This window comes from Tasmannia lanceolata, unplaced genomic scaffold (genome assembly GCF_043159265.1).
Source record: "Tasmannia lanceolata isolate RefF3 unplaced genomic scaffold, GAP_Taslan_0.1 ptg000011l, whole genome shotgun sequence".
In the NCBI taxonomy this organism is placed as follows: Eukaryota; Viridiplantae; Streptophyta; class Magnoliopsida; order Canellales; family Winteraceae; genus Tasmannia; species Tasmannia lanceolata.
In genome coordinates, this window is record NW_027518688.1 from 19805193 (window position 1) to 19816601 (window position 11409).

Consider the following 11409-nt stretch of genomic DNA (forward strand, 5'->3'; position numbering starts at 1 on the left):
TGCCCAAAGAGCTGTCACTAGGCAAAAGGGTAGTGGAAGCCAAAATGGTACTCGCACGGGTTATTCATAGCCAAAAAATAGGTTACTTGAAGCTAAAAAAATGTAACAAATATAAAAACTCGATAGCTCAAACCCACAAAAGTGATAGTCAAAGCCAAAATAAGAAGCAAGGCACTCGAAGCAAAATGTAAGTTAGGTAAAAATGATAGTCGAAGCCAAAAAAAAGTTACTCCAAGCCAAAAATGATAGTCGAATCCAAAAAATGATAGTCGAAGCAAAAAAAAAAAATAATCGAAGCCACCAAATATTTCTCGAAGCTAAAATATATTAGTTAAAGATGAAAAAAGTTCCAAATGTTACTGGAATTCAAAAGTTTAAGTCGCAGCAAAAAACATGTTAGTCAAAGCAAAAAAAACCAGTTATTCGAAGCCTAAAAAAATTTAGTCGAAGCGAAAAACACAACGCCGAATGTTACAGGAAACACATTTTTCACTTCGACCAAGTAATTTTTGGCTTCGACCAAGTAAAGTTTGGCTTCGAATATCCTGTTTTGGCTTCGAGTACTTGTTTTTGCGTTGAGAAGAAGAGGGGGAGATCTCGAAATACTTAGAAGTTAAGAGAGGTAGTGGAGTTTTCCATTAGCCACGGTAACACAACAAAAAATTATCAAATGGGGTTTCTCAACATGTCCATAATCCAATTTCTCCTTCTCATCTTCCCATTCTATTTTATTCCTCTGCTCACATGTCCATAATCCAATTTCTAGAAAGGCATAGTTGTTGATCCTCAGAATCCCTCAGGACAAAGGAGCATCTGCTGCCAGAGAAATGAGATGTTTCGCCGGAGAAGAAGGCTTCTATCGTCGGAAAATGAGACCGTTTCACAAAAAATGCGTCGGAGTAAAACCTAAAAATGAAAGAGTGTAAAACCTGCAAGTAAAACAGTAAAATGGTTAAAACCAAGAAGAGAAAGATTAAAGTAAGTTGAGGGGTATTTTCGTCCTAAAAAGTCTTTTTTTAATAAAGTAGCATTTGTTAGTATTTTTTCAAAACTCAACATTTTCTCGTCATTTTTTCAACTCTCCCGCATGTAACAGTAATTGATCCAACTTTATATTTATAGTATGGGATTTGCTATGGACCATCCCAAAAGGCATTTCCCATTCCATTCTTTCAAAGGACGGTGCCCTGAATCCTTTTCCCAAAGTATTCTTCCTTTGCCACCAAAGGCATCCCCAAATTACAAAAATACCACCCTCCTTTCCCAACTCCAAAATTATTACACCGATGTAATTAACATCAACTTCCAGGGGCATTCCAGTCATTGCATGTTCTGCATTAAAAAAACCTCGGCACACGACGACGTATCTCTACAAAATTCTCAGTCTCCTTTCCTTCTCGAATAGTTTCTTCCCACCTGTTCTCTCTTCTCACTACTTTTCCATTCCTTTGTTTAAAGCTCTCCACAAAACCCTGCTAAAAATAGATATAAAACCCAGAAAGGTAGAAACGCTAATCAAAATCCCAGTTTGATGAAACCCTAAACAAAACCCACTTCCTGGTTTATGAAAATAGATTTGGGGAATGGATTCTTTGAGGAAATCCTTCGATGGGTATAAGAATTTAGTTCAAGAAGAACATAACATGCTGTTGAAACACGAAGAAATAGCGGCGGAATCTATTGATCAGAAGGGGGTGAATGTCGAACTTTCTGGTAATAATGGGAAGATATGGAGGGAATCAAGCTATGATTTTTTTAATGACAATGTGGGGGGAATTGGGAAAGGGAATTCTATCCCTACAGATCAGAATGGTAGTGGTGGATTTAATTTTCAGAAGCCGAAAAATGATGATCCACCATCAAAGCTTATTGGGCAATTTTTGCATAAGCAAAAGGCTTCTGGGGAGATTTGTTTGGATATGGATTTGGAAATGGATGAGCTTCAGCAAGATCAGCATTTGGGTTTAATTAGAGAGAATTCGACTCCGAAAAACCAACAGTTCACTTCAAAGGAGCTTAGAGTATCATTCCAAGACCCTTCAACACATCATATAGAGGTAACACAAGAAGAGGTGAGAAGGAGGCATAAGGATTCCTCAGATTGTGAAGAAAATGATGGAAATGAGGGGGTGAAAAGTTCGGAAGAGGTATTGAAATGTACTTCGAATTCTTCGTTCCAAAGGAAATCAAACTTGTTGAGTACCAAGACGAAATCTAGGCTGATGGATCCGCCCAAAGAGCAGAGGAAATCGGGGAGGACGATGAAATCGGGGAAATTGAAATCTGGGTTGGTGGGAAAGATAGTTGATGAGGATGATGAAGATCCGTTTTTTGACGAGGATTTACCAGAGGAATTTAAGAAAGATCCTATTGGTTTCTTCACAGTTTTACAATGGGTCAGTTTGATTGTGATATTGGCAGCATTCGTATGCAGTCTATCGGTGCCATACTTTAAGAGGCAGACAGTTTGGAAATTGCATCTTTGGAAATGGGTAGTAATGGTTTTGGTTTTGATATGCGGGCGGTTAGTTTCTGGGTGGGTAATCAGGATTGCGGTCTTCTTCATAGAGAGAAATTTCCTCTTGAGGAAGAGGGTGTTGTATTTCGTGTACAGTGTGAGGAAGGCGGTCCAGAATTGCCTATGGTTGGGTTTGGTTTTGATTGCCTGGAGTTATATTTTTGACAAGAAGGTCGAGAGGGAAACACAAAGCAAGACATTGCCATATGTCACCAAGGTTCTGTATTGTCTCTTGGTGAGCACTCTAATATGGCTTGTAAAGACACTTCTTGTCAAGGTATTGGCATCCTCTTTCCATGTCAGTACTTATTTTGATAGGATTCAAGACTCACTGTTTAATCAATATGTGATTGAGACACTTTCTGGACCGCCGATGATCGAAATTCAACATATCAAAGAAGAGGAAGAGAAGGTCATGGCTGAAGTCCAAAATCTTCAAAATGCAGGTGCTAAGATGCCTGCTGACCTTAGTACTGCAGCACTCCCGAGGAAGAGTGGGAGGGTGATTGGGACTAGTGGATTGCAGAGGAGCCCTAGGGCGTCTGGGGCTGTTTCTAAGCAGGAGGACAAGGGGATAACGATTGACCATCTTCATAAGCTCAACCAGAAGAATATCTCGGCTTGGAACATGAAAAGGCTAATGAACATAATCAGACATGGTGTTCTATCAACTCTGGATGAACAATTAACAGATGCGAGTCAAGAAGACGAGTCGGCATTGCAGATTCGGAGCGAGCATGAGGCAAAAGTTGCGGCAAAGAAGATCTTCACAAATGTAGCGAAGCCTGGATCCAAGTAAGTTTTCTTTTCTTCCTTCCCTTTGGCTTTATGATTGTGTAGTATTTTCAATCATTTGTTCTCCACTCAATCAGAGGAGAACTTTGCAATAGTTATGACTTGTTGGCATGATAGTTATGCTCCATAGTTTGTGAACCTCACAAATTAGTTCGCTATTTCGGCAACACTCTTTGACATGGGTAATCACCATTATTGAATTTATTCACTCCTTTCATGGGTAACTTTGTTGTTGAATTTTGAATGATTGCGATCAGCAAATCTATTTGGTTTGTGTAGAAACATCTGTTATCGGTCACTAGCCCGTTCATTCTTCTCTTTGACTAAGAAGCTCTAAACAGTTTTTAGCTAATTTATCTGGAAGGTAGAGCACAGCCTTATTTCCCGAGGCAATTGGACACCTGATTTGCTTCTTGGTTAGGAGCATCTAGACTTTGCCGTAAACAATGACTTCATCGCTCAATTTTTCTTCAGTTGAAGAAAGTGCAAGAATGCATTGCAGTTAGGAGCATAGGTTCAAGAGTGGGAAGTGAGCGCGAGAAGCGATGTGTGAAGTGGGTGGTCTAGAAAAGAGAAAAGGGGGGAAGCAAAAAGCTCTAAAGAAAGTGAAGAGAAAAAATGTGGGAAGCATCATTGAAAGTTAACATGAAGCAATTAATAAACCCTCAGTAGAAGCTAACAAGAAATACATAGAAAGAGTAGGATTATAGTAGGCTAGGGAGAAAGGGTTAATATTAAGTTTTTCTAAAAAAATCCACATAATTTTCATTTAAAACTTGAGATGAGTTTTCAAGTTTAAAGTGCACTCTCTTTTTTAAATACCTCATTCAACATTATCAAAAGGAGAACATATTCTTTTAATGTCAAATTATTTTATCACTATCACCGGCTTTTTCCTAGCCCTTGACTTTCGCTTTTAATCAGAGTGTGGGGTATTCCAGCAACCCCCAGGGTCTACACCTTCTTGTCAGGAACCTCACAGTTGATCACCTATGGAGCCACCTTATGCTGATCGTGTATCATTGTGCCCTATGTGTGGAGTCTGATGAGATAGTGCACCATATGTTTGTCCACAATCCTTTCAAAAAAAAAAATTGTTTGTCCACAATAAGATGGCCAGAGAGGTGTGGAGTAGACCTATCTGCAGATTTAGCATGTCATGGGTGTTCCCGTCTAGACTCTTCGACCTATTGGAATGCTCTTTGCCCCATGGAGTAAAAAAGGTATTATTCTTTAGAAAGTGGTCCCACTGGCCACAATATGGGTACTGTGGAAGGAGAGAAACGCCATGTCAAGAGTGTCCAATTTGTGTATACATGGTAATGCCCTAACCATAACGTGGGTTAAAATCCTTATGAACTTCATGTTTGTTTTGTTTTAGATTACGACCTCCGGCATGGTTGATTAGAACTATTCTCCCATCTTCTTCTTCTCTTCACCCTCTAACACCAACAATATCGTGTGCATCATATGTCTCTTATAAATAGAAAGCAGGAATATGAAAGTAATCTATTGTGAGATAACAACCATAGTGTCTTGTTAATGTTCGATATTTAATACTGGCAACATAGTAAACTTGTAAAGGTCAATAAGAAACATCAAACTTATGTTTGTTGTAACACTACGATTGTAGGATGAAGATTGATTTGGTTCAGTTAAAGGAACCTTAGTGTCTAAACATTAATAATAATAGCACTTGCCATGGTTGCTCACCCAAAGTTCTCCTAAACAAATGTGGGTTGCAGTTGTAGCTAGAGCAAATGACATTGGATGATGTTGCTTAACAGATATCAAAAGTAGAGCAAATGACATTGGATGATGTTGCTTAACAGATATCAAAAGTCACAGCGAGTCTGGTCATATTATGGTAATAGTAATAGAGCTTGATTATTTACTCATCTATAAATGGCATAGCATACTGCATTAATTAGATACTACCAAGTATGGTGCTGTTATTGTTTTTATCAGGTCACCATTTTCTAGTCAATCACTTATGTTTGTCTTGTAGCTGAAACAATTTCATGTGCTATGACGTAAATAAGTAATGTTTACTTAACAACGGTGACACATATATTCATGGAATTTGCAGGCATATATACCTGATCGATCTGATGCGCTTCATGAGAGAAGATGAAGCTCTGAAGACTTTGGGTCTCTTTGAAGGAGCAAACGAAAGCAAGAAAATCGGCAAAAGGGCTCTAAAGAACTGGGTGGTAATAAAATTTGTTTTTTTTTTCTATCTGTTTTCCAATGCAAGGATTTATGAATTATGTGATGTGAATGGAAACTGAGAGAATTTGTGTGAATCTAATAATCTCACACATTTTTCAGGTCAATGTATTCAGAGAGAGGAGAGCCCTATCATTGACACTAAATGACACAAAAACAGCGGTGAACAATCTGCACCAGATGGTGAACGTTGTTGTGTCCATCATAGTAGTGGTTATCTGGCTGCTTATTTTTGGCATTGCAACTACCCATCTTCTGGTCTTTATCAGCTCTCAGCTCTTGTTGGTGGTCTTCGTCTTCGGTAACACCTGCAAGATGGTCTTCGAGTCAATTATCTTCTTATTTGTGATGCATCCCTTTGATGTGGGTGATCGCTGCGAACTGGAAGGGGTTCAGGTAGAAAATGAACAAAACTTGAATGCTGATTCATTTGACCTGTTTTAAGAAACTAATGGAGTTATTACCACTGTGAATTTCAGATGATAGTAGAGGAGATGAACATCCTAACTACAGTCTTTCTGAGGTATGACAACCTGAAGATTGTCTATCCGAATAGTGTGCTTTCTACGAAACAAATAGGCAATTTCTATCGAAGTCCAGATATGGGAGATGCAATTGAGTTCTGTATTCATGTTTCAACTCCAGTTGAAAAGGTTGCTATCATGAAAGAAAAAATAAAGGAGTAAGTAACTGATTGTTCTCTTGTTTTATCTAAAACATCCATCCAATTGATATCAAGGTGACAATATCATTTTATTTTGTGGTTTAGAATTATATTATCTCTGTTTCACTGTTCATCTTCTCAAAACAATTGAGCAGGATAAATGTTGTTCTGAGCAAGAATCCTTTACTTGGAAGTTTTTCTAAAGTGCAAAGGTTATGCTGTTTTTATCTTGACCTACCAAAGATATGTAGTATTTTAGTTGATTTGTAGGGGTTTATTAGATGTGTAGTAGGGCTCCTTGGTGGAGCACTTTGGTGCTGCAATACTGTTCTCTATACTTGGTATTTGCTCATGTTTCCATATGTTTTATATATAGGGTTCTCTATTTATCTCCTTTTGTGAGTTGCTGTCATGTTTCAGCATGTCAGAGTTACAAGAATTTGTTAACTTGTCGATGTGTTAAGACTTGGCAATTGGTATTAGAGCCAAACTGTTTTTTCAATAGAGATCATCCTCAGATGTGTCTAAAAATGCTCTCATTTGCTATTGGTTAGTCAGAATGTTGTCTTTAAAGAAGCTGTTATAGAATTTTCCAATGGTAGATTGCAGTCGTCTGTACTCTGTTCAATCTCAATGACATTTTTTTTTCTCAGAAGTAACAGAAACCTCTTATACCAAACAAGAAACAAGAAGAACAAATAGATGACCGCATGGACATGAATAAAAGACAATAAAAGAAACCAAAGAACACCTATACATGCTCCTCAACAATAGGGAGATGTTTGTTAACAATCAAAACTTCCCTCCCACACATCCCCTCACTAATGAGAGCTCTATGCCTCTATAGAGAACATTATTGCAAACAGATATAGAGCATCTCAGTAAGATCCATAGACACATCCTCCTGAGCAATGAACGTTGATGGTTGCTCCATAAACACATCCGCACTAAGATTCCCATTCAAAAATGCTTGTATGATATCAAGCTGATATTACGGCCAATGCTTATTGACTGCAACCAACATTAGCACTTGGACCAAGTTTAAGCGAGCAACTGGAGAGATGATCTCAAAGTAATTTATAGTTTACCCCTTTGCAACCAACCGTCCTTTCAATCCTACTCTATTCTGTCCTTCGCCATAATTAGGGAGAAAGTAATACCATTTTAGGTCTCCTTATAGGATCAATCAACTGAACTTTATTTCTAAGCTAAAACTCAGAAACTTAAAGTTTCATACTCCAAACCACATTAAAATCCATATCAAACTCCCTAGATCTACTTCTAAAATTTTAATCTGATTCTTGCCCTAACAGCTTGTTCCTATAATAAATTTTTGGATTTCCTCGAATTCTCTCCTTTGCAAACAGTGTTCTGATTCCAGAAATCCCCACTTGCAGGCCATACAATTAATTAAGGTAGGGGCTTTTTAACCCTTCTAGAGTTATCCAGAAAACTCTGGAAAAATAACTATTATTTTCAGGAATTCGAATTGCAGGAAATCCTCAAATATATCATTTCTGAGAAGTTGGGGTCCATCTGATGTCCTCAGAAAGTGCTGGATCTATGTGAGAAGAAATAAGAGGATTCAATTTCTGGGGTGTCAGGGAGCAGTACTGCTGGCGACAGCATGATTCATAATAGAGTAACTCAATCGTCCTGGTGGAGATTAGATGAATTTGTGAACCTCTTATTGCTGATTTACTTACTAAGAGTGATAATGACCATTCATTAATTATTAGATAGATTCTGACCATGCGAAGTTTTCAGATTCAGCAGTTTGGGGTCAAGTTGGGGAGTATGCTCTACTCACCCCCAGAATGAGATAGGTGAAAGCGGAAATAGGCCAGATACAAAGGATATGGTTCTTCTAATTTGCTAGGTGCTAAGACAAGTGTTTAAAAGCTTGAAGTCGGGAAAAGAACTCGGCCAAGGTAAAAAAGAGTCGACTCGTTCGAGTCAATGTTTTTTTCTTCTTTTGAATGGCACGAGCGAGTCAATGATTGACATGGTCAAAATTTTCATTTAACTCAGGCGAGTCAAGGAGTTTTTGATTGACTTGGTAGGGCAAAACTCTGACGAAAACTCTCCGAAGGTAAAACCGAGTTTAATTGGGCAAGTCGATTATTAGCTTGAAGAGTTTTAAACAGTGGCTAATGGCACAAAATTGGGTTGTACTGTATCTGAGATGCTTTCACAGATTTAGGAGACAATAGGCATGGATGTCAATCAGGTCAGTGTTAGATTTTCTCGGCATGTGGAGTGATGTTGTGCATGAGCTTATAAAACTTGTTAGTCATGAATCATGATAAACTCAATTTTCATAATGAGTAATTTGTAGAAGAATGGAATCCTATTACATGTGTGAGCGGTAAAACATGTTATTGAGGTAGTGGGCCCTTGGTAAATTTCCATGTGATTGTGGATACTGCGCAAATCTATGATTTAGCCGACACTTTGAATTTATTGCTGACAAACGTGTCCTGCTGTGTCCGACACGGCACGTATGTCCACACATATCAACACTCCTCTGGACACTTCTAAATGTATTTCTTGGAGTGTTATAGTTAATGTGGGTGTGTGGACATGTATTTGTATAATAATCAATAATTTTATGCGTGTACGTGTCACCATTTCTAGATTTTTAGATGTGGCCATGTTAGACAACTCATATCTGTGTCAAAACTCGACACACGAATCCATATCGACAAATTATGATTACATACTTTCTATTTTAGTTGTGTCCCCGTTTCTAAATTTTGGGGGCTTGCAGTGTCCGACACTCCGTGTTAGTGTCGACACGCGACACTCGTGTCTGTGTCCACAAATCATAGACGAAAACTATTCACAATGGGGAGGAATGATTGGGCAAGCACATGTTTTTTCATTTCTGATTTGACGCTTACGGGCGGGGGTGAGCGGATAAAATATGAACTTTATCGACATATGAGATTGAGATGGATGATAGGCTGTGGTAATTGGATGACTAGGTGACTATATGTGTTTTATTTTTACTTTGCTGTACTTGAGAAGACACTCATAACTGGTACTATTGATAACTTAGATGGGCTTGGCATCACCTGTGTAGGCTAATTGCTAGTGTGTTTTGGAAGGGGAGACAGATAGTTAGAGTGTTTTAAGAAGCTTTAAGAGGTTTTTTGGAGTATAAGTCCAATTTAGTAGGTGAATTATCCAGTTGTCTCCGTAGTGGTCCTCGTAAGTTTCAAGAGGTTGCTGGTAAGGACATTGGCTTTTTTGGAAGAGGAAGGTACTTTCGACGGAAGGGACCTGTTTTCATTGGGAGTAAGGTTGTCTGGATGATGGTTATTCTGCTTTTGAGGCCATTAAACCCCTTTGGAATGACAAAGTGAGCAATTAAACGATGGAGATCCTCGCTAGGCTTGAGTGACTTTTGGTTGTTCGCTTTATGAGGCATTTTTCTATGGATTATCATCTAGTTAAATTGACCGACCGATAAAATATTCTAATGAACAGGAGTGTAGGAAGCAAGGTAGATTTTCATCAAGCTTATCAGAAATGACGGGGAGTCCAGTTGCTTTGATAGCTCCGAATTATTCCCATCAGAGGCCTATGAAGTTGAGGAAAGACAGTTTATAAGCTTGATAGAAAAGTGGTAGTTTTACTAGTAGACCTTTCTAGTAGATCTGACAAGGAGGGGTAAGTAGTATTATTACTTTTTGATGTAATGGCATGTATTTCTGAAGGCTTCTCTCTTTATGATTCAGAAGTATCCCCTTCAACAGATTTTGTAAATGTAAGATGGGACCCCTGGTCCCCACTGTAACTCTTACACATACATATATAACATATATAAATTTTTATTGTCACCTTTCAAAAAAAAAAAAAAAAAGAAATCCATTGGTTTGAATCCCTTAGTAGGTTCTCTAGAATTAAGTCCCCCTAACCCTTACATCATAGTTTAGGTCAGGGTTTCCCTTCCATTAAGGTAGAAGAGATTGATTTAATCAATAGGGTAACAATTTTTGAGTTTGAGATATTTATGGTTCTTGGAATTTAGTTGGTTAGGGATATCTGTTTCAAGTTTGAATAGGCTTTAGACTAGAGGTATCGCACCTTCTTTTGTGGAGTTAAAATGGAGTTCAAATAGGTTTTTAAGCTTCACTCTTATAAAGAGAAGATCATGGTATGGTTTGGAATTTGGAGTATGGTCTGAGTCAGAAAATTTAGGAGATTGTGAAAAAAATTAGAGTTTTTATTATTTTTATTTACTATTTGTTATGTCTTCTTCATCAGTTTTTTTTTTCTGCTGCTTTTCATGTGCTTTTGTCACTTTTATCTGGCTCTCTGGGTTTCCACTTTACAGAGTCTAAACATAGGAGTGGGATTCACTGTAGTTAGATCATACATTTTTCTTATATTAAAATTGAATTAATATGATGCATGTTTCTTCGAAAATTCATTGATTTGTTTTAAACCACTAGATTGAAATTCTTACATCCTGAATTCATGAATAGATGAGGATTGATCAAAGAAGTTCTGAAGTTATGAATCAGCCGAAGAGAGAAAAAGAAAGAAAGAAAAAGAACAGTCCAATGTGCAAATGGCTACAAGTTTTTGAATGGTCTTTTTGCTTCCTGTGTTGCAGGTATATTGAGAGCAAGAAGGACCACTGGCACCCGAATCCAACCATTATTATCAAGGATGTAGTAGACATGAACAAGGTTCCAATGGCAGTCTGGTTAACACACCGCATGAATCACCAGGACATGGGGGAGAGGTGGTTGAGGAGAGAGCATGTGGTTCAAGAGATGATCAAAGTTTTCAGGGAACTTGACATTGAATACCGAATGTTACCTCTCGAAATCAACGTCCGAAACATGCCCACCTTGTCTTCCACCAGGCTTCCTTCAACTTGGGCAACATGAGCCTGTTTTACAACTTACAGTTACAATTCCTACTGACAGGTGACTATTTTGAGCAGAATGGTAAGGTGTGCAGATAGATTTTGGAGAGCATACAAAACTATGAATGGGATTATAAGGATTATGTTTGATGTTACTGAATAGGTAAAACACTTCTTCTTTTTAATACTCTTTTTTCTTCTATGCTATAACAGTGTAGTTTGTTGGAATCTATAATATCTGTATTGTCTCATTCTAGGTTAGCTGAGACCAAACCAGTGATATCTCAACCTTAATGATGCAAAGACATAACCTCTCTACCA

The 11409-nt window shown here is 38.0% G+C and overlaps 1 protein-coding gene across 2 annotated transcripts; it reads left to right on the top strand.

Moving 5' to 3' along the window:
• Positions 1-1385: 1385 nt before the first annotated feature.
• On the top strand, positions 1386-11409 carry LOC143886219 (mechanosensitive ion channel protein 6-like). Of its 2 annotated transcripts, XR_013253709.1 has the most exons (6): positions 1386-3313; positions 5403-5526; positions 5645-5938; positions 6022-6224; positions 10831-11251; positions 11346-11409. XR_013253709.1 is itself a non-coding variant. In XM_077390164.1 (5 exons), exons 1-5 carry the CDS (start codon positions 1584-1586, stop codon positions 11108-11110), a joined length of 2631 nt encoding a protein of 876 aa, XP_077246279.1. In that variant the 5' UTR covers positions 1386-1583; the 3' UTR covers positions 11111-11409. The 2 variants fall into 2 exon arrangements, 1 of the variants encoding a protein (XP_077246279.1); XM_077390164.1 differs by having other exon boundaries at positions 10831-11409.